This window comes from Peromyscus eremicus, chromosome 2 (assembly GCF_949786415.1).
Source record: "Peromyscus eremicus chromosome 2, PerEre_H2_v1, whole genome shotgun sequence".
Taxonomy (NCBI): Eukaryota; Metazoa; Chordata; class Mammalia; order Rodentia; family Cricetidae; genus Peromyscus; species Peromyscus eremicus.
Window position 1 is genome coordinate 104,493,280 of NC_081417.1, and position 17,976 is coordinate 104,511,255.

General features: G+C 43.6%; 1 protein-coding gene across 2 annotated transcripts in view; it reads right to left on the bottom strand.

The window, feature by feature from the left end:
• The window catches only part of LOC131903761 (cyclin-dependent kinase inhibitor 2A-like), a 31,121-nt gene extending 15,291 nt beyond the window's left edge, over positions 1 to 15,830 (bottom strand). For both annotated transcript variants that reach the window (XM_059254519.1, XM_059254518.1), the window contains exon 1: positions 15,541 to 15,830. In XM_059254519.1, the coding sequence (XP_059110502.1) occupies positions 15,541 to 15,813 (273 nt within the window). In that variant the 5' untranslated portion in view covers positions 15,814 to 15,830. The remainder of the gene's footprint in view (positions 1 to 15,540) is intronic.
• Positions 15,831 to 17,976: the final 2,146 nt, after the last annotated feature.

Here is a 17,976-nt window from a genome sequence, read left to right on the forward strand (position 1 = left end):
AAGGTCCTGGATAGATGTAATGCAGACACTAAGAGACCATGGATGCCAGCCTAGACTGATATACCCAGCAAAACTTTCAATCATCATAGATGGAGCGGATCAGACATTCCAAGACAAAACTAGATTTAAACAATACCTGTCCACAAACCCAGCCCTACAGAAAGCACTGGAAGGAAAATTCCAACTTAAGGAAGTCAGATACACCCACAAAAACACAGGCAATAGATAACCCCACAGCAGTAAATCCCAAAGAAGAGAAATACACATACACTACCACCAAAAGATAACAGGAATTAACTATCACTGGTCATTAATATCCTTAATATCAATGGACTTAATTCATCTACAAAAAGACACAGTATAACAGAATGGATACGAAAGCAGACCCATCTTTCTGCTGCATACAAGAAACATAACTCAACTTCAAAGACAGACATTACCTAAGAGTAAAAGACTGGGAAAAGGCTTTCCGATCAAATGGACTTAAGAAGCAAGCTGGTGTAGCTATCCTAATATCCAACAAAATAGATTTCAAACTAAAATCAATCAAAAGAGATCGAGAAGGACATTACATACTCATCACAGGAAAAATCCACCTAGATGAAGTTTCAATTCTGAACATTTATGCCCCAAATACAAGGGCATCCACATATGTAAAAGAAACATTAAGAAAGCTTAAATCACACATCAAACCCCACACATTAATAGGAGGAGACTTCAACACCCCACTCTCACCACTGGATAGATCTGCCAGATCGAAACTTAACAGAGAAATAAGGGACCTAACTGATGTTATGGCTCAAACGGACTTAACTGATATCTACAGAACATTCTACCTTAACAAAAAAGAATATACTTTCTTCTCAGCACCCCAGGGAACCTTCTCTAAAATCAACCACATACTCAGTCACAAAGCAAATCTCAACAGATACAAAAAAAAATTGGAATAACCTCCTGTATTCTATTGGACCACCATGGCTTAAAGTTAGATTTCAACAACAACAGAAAGCCTACAATCTCATGGAAACTGAATAATGCTCAACTGAATCACCAAAGGGTCAAGGAAGAAATAAAGAAAGAAATTAAAGACTTCCTAGAGTTCAATGAAAAGGAATGTACTACATACCCAAACTTATGGGACACTATGAAAGCAGTGCTAAGAGGAAAATTCTTAGCACTAAATGCCCACATAAAGAAGTTGGAGAAATCTCACACTAGTGACTTAACAGCACACCTGAAAGCTCTAGAACAAGAAGAAGCAAAGTCACCCATGAGGAAATAATCAAATTGAGGCTGAAATCAGTAAAATAGAAACAAAGAAAACAATACAAAGAATCAATGAAACAAAGAGTTGGTTAGGGCTGGAGAGATGGCTCAGAGGTTAAGAGCACTGACTGCTATTCCAGAGGTCCTGAGTTCAATTCCCAGCAACCACATGGTGGCTTACAACCATCTTAATGAGATCTGGTGCCCTCTTCTGGCCTGCAGTCATACATGCTGTATACATAATAAATAAATAAATCTTTAAAAACAAAAACAAAGAGTTGGCTCTTTGAGAAAATCAACAAGATAGATAAGCCCTTATCCAGACTAACCAAAAGGCAGAGAGAGAGAGCATTCAAATTAACAAAATCAGAAATGAAAAGGGAGACATAACAACTGACAACAAGGAAATACAGAGAATCATCAGGTCATACTTCAAAAACCTATACTCCACAAAATTGGAAAATCTAAAAGAAATGGACAATTTTCTGGATAGGTACCACATGCCTAAGTTAAATCAAGGCCAGAAAAACAATTTAAATAGACCAATAGTCATTAAAAGTCTCCCAACCAAAAAAGGCCCAGGACCAGATGGTTTCATCGAAGAATTCTACCAGATTTTCAAAGAAGAGTTAATACCAATACTCTTCAAATTGTTCCATACAATAGAAACAGAAGGAACATTATCAAACTCCTTTTAAAAGGCTACAGTTACTCTGATTCCCAAGCCACACAAAGATGCAACAAAGAAACAGAATTACAGACCAATCTCCCTCATGAACATTGACACAAAAATACTCAATAAAATATTGGTAAACAGATTTCAAGAACACGTCAAAAAATTATCCACCATGATCAAGTAGTCTTCATTCTAGAGATGCAAGGATGGTTCAACATACAAAATTCTGTCAACATAATACACCATATAAACAAACTGAAAGAAAAAAACCACATGATCATTTCATTAGATGCTGAAAAGTCCTTTGACAAAATCCGACACCCCTTCATGATAAAGGTCTTGGAGAGATCAGGAACATACCTAAACATAATAAAGGCAATTTACAGCAAGCCAACAGCCAACATCAAATTAAATGGAGAGAAACTCAAAGCGATTCCACTAAAATCAGCAACAAGACAAGGCTGTCCACTCTCCCCAAATTTATTCAATACAGTACTTGAAGTTCTAGCTAGAGTAATAAGACAACAAAAGGAGATCAAGGGGATACAAATTGGAAAGGAAGAAGTCAAACTTTCACTATTTGCAGATGATATGATAGTAGTAACCCCAAAAATTCTACCAGGGAACTCCTACAGCTGATAAACTCCTTCAGTAAGGTGGCAGGATACAAGATTAACTCAAAAAAATCAGTAGCCCTCCTATATACAAATGATTAAAGGGCTGAGAAAGAAACCAGAGAAACATCACCCTTTACAATAGCCACAAATAATATAAAATACCTTGGGTAACTCTAACTAAGCAAGTGAAGGACTTGTATGAGAAAAACTTTAAGTCTCTGAAGAAAAAAATTAAAGAAGATATCAGAAAATGGAAAGATCTCCCATGCTCATGGATAGGTAGGATTAACATTGTAAAAATGGCAATCTTACCAAAAGCAATCTACAAATTCAATGCAATCCCCATCAAAATCCCAACACAATTCTTCACAGACCTGGAAAGGGCAATACTCAACTTATTTGGAAAAATAGAAAACCCAGAATAGCTAAAAGAATCCTGAACAACAAAGCCCACCTCTGGAGGTATCACCATCCGTGACCTCAAGCTCTACTATAGAGTTATAGTAATAAAAAACAGCTTAGTATTGGCATAAAAACTGACATGTGAACCAATGGAATCTTAACCCCACATCTCACAGAAGGCTGATCTCCAAAATATATAAAGAAATCAAGAAACTAGACATCAATGTAATGAACAATCCAATTAAAAAATGGGCTGTAGAGCTAAACAGAGAATTCTCAAAGGAAGAATTTCAAATGGCTGAAAGACATTTAAGGAATTGGTCAGATCCTTAATCATCAGGGAGATGCAAATCAAAACAACTCTGAGATACCACCTTACACCTATCAGAATGGCTAAGATAAAAAACACTGAAGACAGCTTATATTGGAGAGGATGCTGAGCAAGGAGAACACTCCTCCACTGTTGGTAGGAGTGCAAACTTGTACAGCCACTTTGGAAATCAGTATGGTGGTTTCTCAGAAAATTGGGAATCAATCTACCTCAAGACCCAGCTATACCACTCTTGGGCATATACCCAAAGAATGCTCAATCATACCACAAAGACACATGCTCAACTATGTTTATAGCAGCATTATTTGTAATAGCCAGAACCTGGAAACAACCTAGATGTCCCTCAACTGAAGAATGGATAAAAAAAAAAGTGGCACATATACCAATGGAGTACTACTCAGCAGAGAAAAACAATGACATCATGAAATTTGCAGGCAAATGGATGGAACTAGAAAATATCATCCTGAGTGGGGTAACCCAGACTCAGAAGGGCAAACATGGTATGTACTCACTTATAAATGGATACTAGATGTAAAGCAAAGGATAATCAGACAACAACCCCCAACTCCAGGGAAGCTAACTAACAAGGAAGACCCAAAGAGGGATGCATGGATCATCCTGAGAAGAGGAAATAGATGATATCTTGATGAATAAACTGGGGATGGGAGTGGGCAATGGAGGGTAGGGGATAGGTGATGAGAACATAAGGGAATGGGATGGTTGAGCTGGAACAGGGAATATCTTTATCTTTTAGCTATTCTGGGTTTTCTATTTTCCCAGGGCTAGGGAAATTGCCAGGAATCCCCAAGGATGACCCCAGCTTGGGCTACTCAAAATAATGGAGAGGGTGCCCAAACTGAACAGGGTTACCCCAGTGTTCAGACTGGTGAATACCCTGTCATCACAGAGCATTTCTCCAGTAACTGAAGGAAGCAGATGCAGAGATCCACAGCCAAACACTAGGCCGAGCTCCAAGAGTCCAGTCGGAGAGAGAGAGGAGGGATTCTATGAGCAAGTGCATCAGGATCATGATGGGGAAACCTGCAGAGATGACCAATCCAAACTAGTGGGAACTCATGAAAGTTGGATCAATGGCTGTGGAGACTGCATGGGACTGGGCTAGCCCCTCTTCATGGCAAGACAGTTGTGTAGCTTGATCTGCTGGGGAGGGGGGGAGGGCGCTGGTTGTGGGATCAGAATCTGTCTCTGGTGCATGAGCTGGCTTTTTGGAGCCCACTACCTATGATTGGACACCTCGTGCTGCCTTGAGGCAGAGGGAAGGGCTTGGACTTGCCTCTATTGGATGTGCCTCCCCATGGGAGGCCTTGCCTTCTTGTGGGTGGGAGTGGGGAGTGGGTTGAGAGGGGGAGGATGGGGGGGCAGGAGGAGGGAAGAGGGGGATCTTTGGTGTGTAAAATGAATGAAAAAATTTTCTTAATGAAAAAAAGAAATGACAATGTCAAAATATCCCCTTCCTTCCTTTTAAGTCTTTACCTTGAAGATCCTGCACAATTTAAAAATATTTTACTCTCACTTATGAGAAGTTTCCATATTCTCCAAAGGTATACCATGAAGACTAGTTTTAACAGTTCTCTTTGCAGTCAATGTTATGATTTTCTTACTATTGGTCAGATGTGTTTGAAGTGCCTCTAATTGCTGCTATGTTTCAGTGATGTAACTCTCTATTGCCCACCTTTTTTCTGGTACTGTAGGTCAAGTCATGAGCTTCCCACATGCTGGATAAGCACTGTACTACTACCCTGGCCCTGGAAATAAGTAAGACTCTTGACAAGTATAACAAATTTGTCTTTTAAGGAATCATTCCTTTGATCTATAACTAACCAGAGAGGTGGTACACAGTCATAGCTACCCAGTTAATAAATATTTTCTGTGGGTTTTTTTTTTTTTTTTTAAATCCAAAACCATAAAAAGTCTCATTACCTATCACTGGCTGATCTGGAACTCAGCTCTGGATCTGCTTGCTTCTGCCTCCTGAGTGTTGAGTCCTGGCATTATTTGCTGTAGATCTTGACTAATTTTCTCTCCCATATACTACGATAGCCACAGCTACTTTGACTTGGACAAATGTGTGTGGTGAGAATGACAATCACATCCTTCAAATAATTGTGGAAGGGACACAAACAAAGTACTGGATCACAGGACAAACCCATCAAGAAAGAATGAAGAGAGGTACAGAACTGACCCCTCATTCACCAGCTCTGTGAATTCAATGTTCTCTCTCTCTCTCTCTCTTTGTATTCCAGGCAGGCCCTGATACTGCTTCTCTAACTGCTGGGATTCTAGGCTTGCTCCAAGCAAACTGGGTTTAGTTTAAATAAATTATGTAAATTTCCTGACCCTTTGTTCTTTCTCCTCAGGTTTAGGTAAATTATGTAAACTTCCTGGGGTCTGTAAAGAAAATAAAATTTACCTAGGAAAGGTCATTTGTGGGAAATAAAGAATATTAGATCTGTGGAAATCCAGGTATACAGTGGGTTCTCAATAAATAAAAATTAGTTTAGAACACATACATGTTCTCTCATGTTATTCCCAGAGGCCATCGAAGTCAATTTCCACTTTTCCCTTTTTCAAAACTGCACATTCCTGCAGATGTTATAAAACTCGACAGATAAACTCCCTTCTAATAGTTGTGATTAATTCTACTTTGGGGGATTCAATCCTCTAAAAACAGCACCGTGGTTAACAAAAGCACCTGTGTTCCAACACAAGATTCTCCAGAGAAAAAATTAGTCATTGAATCCTGGGAAGTGACTCTGGGGTGGATCACTGTGTTAAGTGTTTCCTCTGCACCATCACCTACCACTTTTTCTTTGAGTGTATTTCAAGCAGAAATCTATGAGACAGTCTTACCTTGTATTCCAAGTTGGCCCAGGGAAAACTGGGCAAAACTGGGGAATGCAACATTTACCTTTGAGAAACTTTATGTTCTACCTCTTTAGAAACATCCCCTTATGGCGTTGTTTCCTAAAAAAAAAAAAAAAAAAAAAAAGCCTTGCCCCCTGACTGCTAACTGAATGGGAAGAATGGTATGTTGTGCGTTTTGTGTGTCTGGAATTCCAATTCTGAATAACTCCCTCAAATTGTTATTATAAATGACTCAAAATATTGAATTCCACACTCCAGACATCTTGAAGGGCTTGAAGATGACTTTAATATTTCTGCCCACATATCACACACACACACACACACACACACACACACACACACTTTTAAAACTAAGGTATTAAAAACTGTTTTGAGGGCTGGAGAGATGGCTCAGAGGTTAAGAACACTGGTTGTTCTTCCAGAGGTCCTGAGTTCAATTTCCAGCAACCACATGGTGGCTCACAACCATCTATAATGAGATCTGGTGCTCTCTTCTGGCATACAAGTATACATGCAGGCAGAACACTGCATACATAATAAATAAATAAATCTTAAAAACTGTTTTGAGTAAACTGCAGGGGTTAGCAATCCAATAATCTCCAGTGTCTTCTGTAGAAGCCACTATTCCAGGTCACTGACATTTTTTGAGATTGAAAACAGGCTAATAACAATACTTTTGGTTTTAATAATTACACTGATTTTCTACTATAGGAAATTATAGATATTATCCAGATAGTAAGTAGCATTATACCCTATAGGCTTTCATACAGGGCTTCTGTGCAGGTGTAGACTTAAAAGCAGGCAAATTGACATGGATTTCATATGACATGTTTGACTTGACTGATATACATGTCTTATTTGGATGTTTGCAGTGAGTCTTGACATGCTCTACCTACCTCTCATTGCATAAATACCATAAGCTGCTGCCTCAGGCTTCCAGATGAGAACATGGAAGCAGAGAAATTCCTGCAGCTCTGTTCTAAAACCCCACCAGCTAGCAAGCAAAGGAAACAGAATCTGATCACAGGCCATGTGAATACCAAGAATGAGCTTTCTTCTGCTTCATACTGTTCCTGTGTTAATCCAAAGGTTCTCATTTGCTGCTTTTAAATCAAAGCAGGAACAAGTAATTTATATTTATGAGAGATTTCAGTTTAAACTTAGGAGATGCAGTGACTTGGGGAACTCATAAGAACTTCAGTTATTATTATATTGTCTTGTGTTTTGAATTTTTCCATGGAATCAGTAAATATTTACTGGGACATATAGACTCATACTAAGCATAATGGTGACTTAAGGGGGTTAAAAAATGCATAGAATCCCTGAGCATGAAAGTGCACACCTATAGTCCCAGCACTCAGAAGGCTGAGGCAAGAGGATGGCTGGGAATCCCAGGCTGGCCTGGGTTACAGAGAGAGGGCCTGCCCCACCAAACAGCCAGACAACCTCCCAAAACAACTTAGAGAATAGTACTTAGCTGAAGAGATGAAAATGAAATTGTGTGTATGTGCACTCATAGTTCCAGAGGCCACCAAAGTCAGTAATGTAGAAATTATTAACCAATGGCATTTGACAGGTTGTGATACTTATTTGAGCCTTCATCTAAACACAAGAAAAAGTAAAACATAAAAAAATGTAAGAGCTCTAAGATAATTAAATGAGATAATGCGGATCAAATTTCCCTATTAAGCTCCTCATAATCACTTCTGAGAGAAAATAGAACTCTAGTATGTGCTTTGGAAGAATGACTGAATAAACTTCTTTTTAAGAAATATGGTATTACATAGCATATAGTTTGCTGCAACTACCTGGCATGTAAAATTCAAAGTATCTCATATTACCTGGACTCTTAATTATTTCAAAGTGAAAGGATACTACTTTTCATATGGGGGAGGATTTTCAACTGAAGGGAGTCAGATGGCTACTGTTCCTTTAAATTGGATGCAAGAATCACACAAATGCTTAGTCAGATGATCTGGCAACTGAACAGAAATAAAGCAAGAAAACAGTGGCCCTCAGAAGAGAAAGTAAAACACAAACTCTCCTGAATAAATCAGCAGGCACTCATGTAACCGGAGACACCGGTAAGGCCAAGAAAAAAAATACGATTCCATGTGGGAGGCATCCTAGCTTGAGTCTTCTTACAGCTGCATTTCCTCTCACCCCGTTACTGTGCTTTTACAGACACACAAAGGTCCACATTTTGTTTGGCAGCTTCATTCTGTTATGGTGACATTTTACTTTAAGTTTTTGATTCTAAATAAACAATTTAAACCAGTGAAACCCCTTTGTCTTCCTTTTAAAACAACATTTTAGGTTCTATTTACTCCAAGTCTGGTTTAGATAGTAAAATAAAATAAAACTCTTATTCATATGTATATGGAGAGAGATTTACTCATCTGGTATTAAAAAAAAGTGAAGTACCCATAGAATTTTAGTGGATAATTTTATTGCGGATTTCCTATATGCAATATTCAGTCTGAGGCTGTGAGGTTTAAAAACTATTTTTTAAGATGTTATGTCCTCCCCTCTAACAGAACCCCTGATTATACAAATCTGGTATCTCTGAGACACCTCTCCACTCCACCCCCACCTGCAAATTCTAATATTAAAAGATCTCTTTTTCACTTTGTGAAACAATTCCTTCTTTGATTACTCAGTTACTCTCCTACCTGGAGTCCACAGTATGCTTAACTCTAAACTTGAAATAATGCCTTCACTAAGTTTAAAGACAAGGAAAAATAAGGTTTTAAATAATCAATGTTGACATTTGCAGATCATGCCAGGGGCCACCAGAGAACAGAATCCATCTCAGGTGTTAAAGTGCAGACTCTGTGATCTGTCAAAAAGCTGCTAGATTAGAATTTGCAGCGAGTGAGAAACCCACAGGGACAGCTTTCGGGCTGAGGCTGCTGCCGCTGCTTCACTGTACACCTCCGATTTCTGGTTTCTTGCATGCTTCCATTAAGAAAGCAAACACACCGAGAGAGCTCTGTGCAGTGTTGTTAGCGTCAATTTGCATTAGCTAACTTCATTCAGACAATTCTAAATCCTACCAAGTAGCTCTTCCTTGAACACAGTTCCTCTAGGGGGTTGGAAGCGTTTTTTCAGGGATGGAGCCTGGATCTGGTGCTTCCAGAGTTCCATCCCGAAGCCTGGTCTCTGTCTGAGTAATTTAGGAGATGGTGATTTGGTGGTGAGGAACAAAATTGAGAATGTGTTGAAGAAGAGTGAAAAAGTCCCTTATGGTGAAGTGTTTTCATTTTCATAAGCAAAGCCAATATACAATTCCTAACCTAAAAATTAAACTCTAGAGAGGATTCTGATGCTTTGGGAATTTAAATCTTACAGCAAGATTTGTTCCTTAACCGTCTCACTTTATCACTTTTTCTTCTGATCATGGTTTTGCTGAAATTCAATGCCTGTTCTGGGGCTCATGAAACAAGCAACTGTATTTTGAGGAACTGAGAAGAAGGGTGTCTGTGATCTCTTCTTAAAAAAATAAGAAGATGACATGGATATTTGGTGGCGCCAACAATTTTAAGTCTATCTGGGCTTGCTGATTATACTCACATAGCACGAATTACCACATGGCAGATCTGCTGAGGACTGAAGTTGGAGGGTATTGTTTAGCAAGTTTATTCACCGGTTTTCTAGGACTGTATTTTGCTTCCATCCTAGAAGTGGGTGATGTTCTTTTCTGATTAGTAATTTCAAAGGCACGCTGTAACTGAGGGAGATTTGCACTACAAAAAGAAAGAGAGGTCATTACTGGGGAACTAGTGCTGGCCTCTTGAAGGCATGAGTGCACTTCACAAGCAGAGAGGCCAGGACTCCACTGGGCCTGAGGGGGAATCTTGGAAGCGCCTTTGCCCTGTGTGTTCCCCCAAATGACTGATTTACTCTTGCCCACCATCACCCCTCCAATAGCAGCTGAGTTGGTGTCCTCCTGGCACGTCTGAATCTAGAGAAGCCCGAGTCTGCCGGACACCACTCCTCCCTCCCTGTCCAGTGAAGCTTTCCTTCAGGCAAGGCCTCCAACACCTTACACCGTCAGTTACCACTATCTGATTAAATCTTATCTGAGGATGTCGCTCTGGGGAAGGAACTAGTCCAGAGGAGACGAAAAAAGGAGTGCCTGGGTGATAAATGGATCCAGGGGCTAAGTTCTTGCTAGCAGGTCTTGCTTTGGCAGCCAGCTACACCAGCATCCTTTCTCTCAGGACTGGGTGGGTTGAGAGGGAGGAGGCAGAGACAGATATGTGAGCTGTGTGGAGCTCCTGTGGGGGAAGGGAGGGAGCAGGGAAGGGGGCGGAGTTCCCAGGATGCGGGATGAACCTCTAAGAGGTGAGCTCTGCCAACCAACCAGGGATCTGCCAGCCTGAGGTCGTGAGTGTAGTAGGTGAGGTGGGGGAGAGGGAGCAAAGAGAAAGGATAACAGGGAGGGTGCTGATGCTGAAATGGGACCCAACATCCAAGAGCCTCAGAGATGGGTGAGAGCCGCAGCAGCATCCTTTCCTTAAATCTGGGGCTAGCACATCAGGGTTAAAGTCTGAAGTCACGGCCCTCGCCAGTTTTCCCAAACCTCAAAGCCACCTTCATAGAGGCAGAGACTCACAGCGCAGTTCCTGGCACATCTAACACTCTCACTTCATCCCTGACGTGATGCGCAATTTATGGTGCTGGAGGCTTTGACAATGAAATGTTACTAGTGATATCAAGCAAGACCACTTCGTAAAACTGAAAATATGATGGAAATGATAAATATCTCCCAGTCTGAGGAAACCATTACAAAATTGTTTACTACACCAAGTCTCACTTTAAAGATTGCCTGTTTGGGGGGTGGGGGTGGGGTGAGGAGCATGGTGGCACAGGCCTTTAATTCTAGCACTTGGCAGAGGCAGGCATGTCTCTATGAATTCAAGGCCAGTTCAGTTTACAATCAGGCCAGCTGAGGTTACATAATGAGACCTCTTCTCAAAACAAAACAAAACAAAGCAAACAAAGCCTACGTTTAGGTAGCAATTTTACATTATATTAAATATATTAGTGTTGCTGAAGGTTTCCCTGTGTCCCGGCCAGTCCGAAGCCTCTCAGACTCAAGTAAACACACACAATCTTATATTAATTAAAACTGATCGGCCATTAGCTCAGGCCTACCACTGACTAGCTCCTACACTTAAACTCAGCCCATTTCTGTTAATCTATATGTCGCCATGTGTTCCGTGGCTTTACCTGTGTGTCATTACATGCTGCTCCCTGGCATCTCCTGACCCAGCCTTCCTCTTCCCAGAATTCTCCTTGTCTGCTTATCCCACCTATACTTCCTGCCTGGCTACTGGCCAATCAGTTTTTCATTAAACCAGTGTACAAAAGCATTATCCCACAGCATATTAAGTGTTCTACAAAAAATATGTCAACTAGAGTGGGCACACACACACACACACACACACACACACACACACACACACACACACACACCTGCAATCTCTGCAATCTTCCACTGGCTGGGGCAGGAGAAGAGGGAATTTAGCTCAATCTGGGCTACAAGGAGAGACTGTCAAAACCAAACAAACAAACTTGTTGGTGGATACCTTTAATTGTAGCACTTAGGAGGCAGAGGCAAGCAGATGTCTGTGGCTGGAGCTCAATCTGGTCTACATAGTGAGTTCCAGGTTAGCCAGGGCTACACAGGGGAAAGGGGAAAAACCCCTGCCCCCACACCTAATAACCATCTCATTCCAGATTATAATTGTACCATAATTTAACACCATAATGTTATATTTTAGGCAACTTTCATTCTTCCTGTGCTGATCTTCATCAGGTATTTTCTTTCCTTAGGACAGCTAAATACAAGTGTAAGCATTTGTAAAATTCTTATCCTGTGCTATGAAATTGGCCGAGGATGCAGCTCAGTTCATAGAGTATTTGGCTAGCACTCAGGGAGCCCTAGGTTTGGTCCCCAGAACTGTTTAAACAAGGTGGGGTGGCCCACTGGTAGTAATCCAAGCACCCAGGAGGTGTTCAGATATTTATTTCAAAACCTTCCTGGACTAAATAAAAAATTAAAAAAACTGTTTTTCTTGCCTGTAATGTGCTTGTAAAAGGCCATATTAGAAACAAGCTATGTGAAAATCTGAAATTAGAGAAGATTCATATTTAATATTATAATTTTTATACTTTGAAATAATACTCATTATTTACATAATTCAGAGTACAGAAACACAGCATCACAGAAACTTCCAGGCTAGGCTAAATCACACAGAGGTTCCAGGGCATTCTGCATGGGGTTTCAGTTTGGGATGGCCCAGCGTACTGCAGTGTAAAGGAACAAGAGAGACGGAGTGAAAACACTGGTCTGAATGTTCAGCTTTGCTATTTGCTATTAGGAAATGTTTTTCAGATGATTCATATCACTCTATAATCAAGAGTGATCCTAATGTCTAACGGTGGAGTTTATTTTCACCACAGTGATTCCACTAATGGATCAATATGGATGGCAGACCTGTAAAGTGTTAGAGACACAGGTTCTCCTGTTTCTAGGATGACAATGATGTCTTAAAACTCAACACATAAAAATGAAAGGGTTGTTTTTACACGTAGAACACAGCATCAACTGGGATCGTGTTCATATTGAAATACTGGTTTATGTCAACTGCAAGGCGCTTACCTTGAGATGGCTGCAAGCTGCAGCAGCAGGAGGAGCTGTGGAGAGTTCCTAAATAGCCAGGAATAAAGGGTTACTTGGTAGGAGAACTTAGCAATGTAAATAGTAATGTGTATTGTGTGTACTGGAAACCGAACCCAGTGCCTTTTGCAGACTACTACTGAATTGTATCCCTGCTCCCACACAGAATTTTATCCTACACATTTTCAGTCATAGGAATAAAAAGCTCTAATGAACATATCCACAGAAACTTTCAAAATGTTAGAATACTGTCATCTTACATATTTACATCAGCATTCAATAATGTGTATAAGGAATGTCTAAATACTTGCACCTCAAGGACCTGAGTGATTCAACATGATTAACACCACATACACTCCTAAGTCAATACAACTGGAGTATATACTCATGAGGTACATAATTATAAGAACACTGGTAATTAACACTTCAAATATTTCTATTACATGCTTAGTTTCAAATAGGAAGTGGGAAATTGGACATATTTTAGCATACATTCTATGCATGCCATGTGTTCTATTATCATATGCTTGTTGATAATTGGGTCTTTTACATAATGGAAACACTTCTGGATAATTTTACACATAATTCCTAAAAGTTGATTTTTACTTCTGACAATAAATGGTTTATTTTAACAAACCTATTTTTATATTTTACATATTCTGCACTACAACTTCTAATACTATAAGTAGATACTTTAACTTTGTGTTTTATTTTGTTTCAAATATCCCAAGATGGCCTTGAATTACATATGTAATAAAGGATAACCTTAAACCCCGGGTTCCCCTGCCTCTATTACTGGTAGGTCCCATCGATCATGATCATTCCATCCTCCAGTGCTGGAATTACAGGAAAGCACCACCACAGCCACCAACTTCTGCATCTTGGGGACAGACGGAACCCAGGATTTTGTGCAATATTAGGAAAACACTACAACTCCAGACCCTTCTTTAACTCTAAGTGGCTACAAAATATTGAGTTTTATTTTGCTGAAAATACACAATTTTAACATTTACAAATACTTAAAAATCTCTACTTCCTAACCACAGATTCCCAAAGGCACCAAAACATTAATATAAAATAAGTGTGTAGGGAGAAATATTAACTAGAGTCATAAAACAGCTTTTTAATAGAGCATAACATTAACAACTATATTCAAACCCATACATCACAAGGGCTAGACATCTGCTGTACAGAAAAAAATAAAAAAAATAAGAAAACAAAACGAAAACCCGCATTAAGGAAGGCGACTTGGATCCTCTGAATTTTTGGAAATGAACTAAAATCAAAGCCAGCAGTGGGTTACAAAATCCTTTATAAGTGCTCTCTACTAACTTTTGGAAAAATGAAATTTCGCACCCCTTTAATATCAGCACGCAGGAAGAAGTCATAGTGAGTTGGAGGCCAGCCTGGTGTACCGAGCGAGTTTCAGGACAGCCAGGGCTACACGGAGAAACCCGTTCTTGAAAAACAAACAACAAAACAAAAGCCAACCAGACAGAACTTGATAGTTTCCCTTTTCTGTTCTTTTCTTTTTGGTCCAGGCCACTGCTCCAACTTCCCTAGCCCTCCTGGGTAGTGTTAATAGTTTTACATTTCCATGCCTAAAAGACAATTAGCTTTTGCAATTAAAAAAGCTTTTCCCAGGGGGGTGGGAGCTTCGCTTTTGGAACCCAGTGCTCTCCTAAGATTTTTGCATATTGTATCTACATAGCTTTTTTTTTTCTTTCTGTTTTCCAGATCACCCGATGTGAGGACAAAACGTTGCACAGATGCTATTTTTCCAGCAGTAGGCCTCATGAAAAATCCAGCTTAACTGTGGCCTGAGATTCTTAAACTATCATTACTTCTGACTACTCCTGGACGGCACGTTTAAGCTCTATGCCCGAGGAGTATGAAAGCACTACCCAAAACAGTTTCAGTGGCTTAGGCCGTTCAGTAAGAAGTTTCCAACTCTATGGATAGCCATTTTTCCATACTGGCGGGGGAAACTTTTGAGAATCGAGAGCTTGCTTCTGTAGCAGCTACTGATTATATTTAAAACTGTGATGCCTTGTCTTCCTATTTTAGGGAGTCAAGCTATACTCGTGCTGCCACTCTCGCACGCCCTCCGCTATGCGAGGGAGAGCCGGCCTGGTGGATGGGGGTGGAATAAGCAAACCCTTAGAAAACAAGACCGTTAGCAGGTATTTCCCCGCCCTCCCAGGGCGAAATTAAAAGCTCTAGAAAACGATCTTACCTACAGTAGTCTCTCTCTCTCTCTCTCTCTCTCTCTCTCTCTCTCTCTCTCTCTCTCTCTCTCTCTGTGTGTGTGTGTGTGTGTGTGTGTGTGTGTGTGTGTGTTCACGCTCACAGTTTACTAAAGCATAACGAGGAACTGTAGGAGCCACTGATTTCTAAGGTGGCAGGTTCAGGAACTCAAGAACCCTCCTAAGCTTTTCTGCAGGATCGAGGAGGACTGTGAGGCGGGCCCCTTCGAACTCACCACGTGAGAGAGAGAGAGAGAGAGCGCGCCATCTCCAAGGAATTCATCCGAAAGTGGAAAAGCGACCCCTCCCCTCCCCCCCGGCTCCTGTCGGCCCCGGGACACGTCCTCTCTCTACCTCGTGGGGCAGATGCATGAAAACGCGCGGCACCGCAGCCCCCCGTGCGCGCGGCTTCGGAGGCCACTTCCTACCTGGTCGGGATGCAGCTGCGGCCCTGTGGGCTGGCTCCTCACCAGCATCAACAGCACGGCCACGACAGCCCGCTCGCGGCTCGCCGCCCGGTGTCGCGAGGATCGCGGGAACTGCACCACGAAAGCCTTCACTCGGGGTGGGCGACCTGCGCGCCCCCGAATCCGCACCGTCACCCTGAACCTGCACCTCATGCTCACGCTCCAGCCGCCGCACTCGCCCCAGCGGTCGCCTCCCAGTGACAAGCGAGGTGAGAAGCGCCGCCCCCGGCCCATTCTGCTCGGAAGCACCCCGCGACCCACGCGCCGCCCCCCGACCCATCTCCGCCCTCCACCCCACCCCACCCCCCCGCGCCCATCTCCGCCCACCGGCGCGCGTCCCCGCGTCCCCTGGTGCGCCGTCCCCAGTCGCGCGGGAAAGCTTCCCAGAAGGCGCCCAGAGGGAGGCGCGCGCGCGGGGCTGGCGGGCCGCATCCGGGGTCCCGCTGCCTCCCGCCCAGCGGCGCACGCCCTCCCGCCTCGGCCGCTCGCCGCGCTCGCCACCCCTCGCGGTGACAGCCGGCGCGGCGCGGCGGGACGCGTGCGCGCCGCCCGCCCCCTAGCTGCAGCCGTCACCTATAGCGGGCTGGCCCGCCGCGCCGCGCCGCGCGGATCCGCTGTCGCTCCGAGCAGGTTCGGCTTCGGGTCCTCTCCCTCTATGCCTGACGCCCCTCGGCGAGACTCCCCCGGTTCCGAATCCGACTATTTAAAGGAGAAAAAGGAAGACCCGCGAAGGCTGCCCTATGCCGGCCCGCCAATCAGGGCGCGCGCGGGCGTTTTGAACGCGAGCGCCGGGGAGCTGCGCTCCTCCGGTGGGGATCGCGCAGAAAGAAGAGCCGCTGCAGGCACGGGGACCTAGGGCCTGCGCCCCGCTGCAGACCGGTAGGTGCGGCCTGGTTGGCCCCCCCGAGTGGTCGGGCAGACACGAGGCCGCCGCCCGGGGATCGTGTTTATTTTCGGTTTTAAGAGAGAGCGCCGGAGGAGCATCCGCGGCTCTTCCTCTTTCCCCGCCCCACCCTCCCCGATCCCCTCCTCCCTCCGGGCTGCCCCCTTCTCCGCTGCCTCCCCCCACCCCCGTCCCCTCCTCCCCCGCCGCTGTCCCCGCGGAACAGGAAAAGCGGGGGAAGGAGAGGAAAGGAGCGGTAAAACGGAAGGCCGAGTCGACCTGGCCGCGGCCGGGGACGCGGGGAAAGCGCTGGGTCGGTCGCGGGTCCCGAGCTCGGCGCTTGCGAAAGCGGGAAGTCGAGCCCAGGACGCCTCTAGCTGGCGTGCAGAGCGGTGCTCCGGGGTCCCGCACTCACTGGACAGAGGGCCGTCAGTCTGGACCTGTTCACTGCCGAGATCCTAGCTGGCCTGGGCGGCCCAGCTGTGCAAGATAATGTGGGACCCGGGCTAGCTTTCGGAACCTGGAATTGCGGGCCTGAGACTCTCCGTGGCTTGCCGTTTACAGGCTCGGGCCTAGTGCTCTGGCTGCAGTAAAGTCGATTCCACCCACATCAGGGTGACAGCTGGCAGGGTCTTTACAGAGCCGACTCCAAATCGCAGCGCTAGACACAGGAGGAAAGCAAGACCTAGGATTAGATAAACCAACCCAGCCAAGGCCTTGCTGTAACTGGGAGGTCATGCCCGGCCACCGCTGGTTTTCCATTCTTCCCCCTGGTGTGGGACTTTGCAGTAGAACCTCTCAAACCCAGGACTGAAGAATGATGATGGGTCGGCTAAATGGAATGATATTCGAGGGGGCCCCTGTAAGGGACCCTCTGAGTATCAGTGTAAGGTTAAAACAAAACCCCAAACAACTCACACTCTGGGTAAGCTTTACTGGGAGTTTGAGCTTCCCAAATACAGTGCTTGGCCCTGGGGCTCCCAGCCACCCTACCTGGAACTTTCTCCCTCCTCACAAAGCTGCCACCTCCTCCACAAGTATCTCGGCGTAAAGCAGTTTCCCACTTCCCGGGAATGCCATTTGAATAAGAGGGCTCCTAGAGCCTTTTTTTTTTTTTGAAGAACGTAGGTTTTAAAATTGAAACTTTTAAGTTCCATCCCCTGTTGCCTGATGTCTGTTCTCTGTGTTGTATGTGGAGGAATTGTGAATTTCTATATTCGTGTAAATATAATCATGACGGTATTGAGTCGCAAGTGACTTTTGGCTATGTGCCCTTCAAAAAGTTAGTAATGAACTGGTAATATGTGTTTTTACTTAACCGCGAACCACCCATTTTTGTCCTCAGAGTTGCCCCTTGAATTCAAGATTGGTGTCCTTATTTTACAGGTGACAGGACCGGCTGAGAGGCTCAAGCCTTGGACACTCCACGGCTTCCAGTGCGCAGGCGAGACTCAGCAGGACCGTCACTGCACCAGGTGGTGCTCTCTCTCTCTGTGGTCCCAAAGACCAGAGAC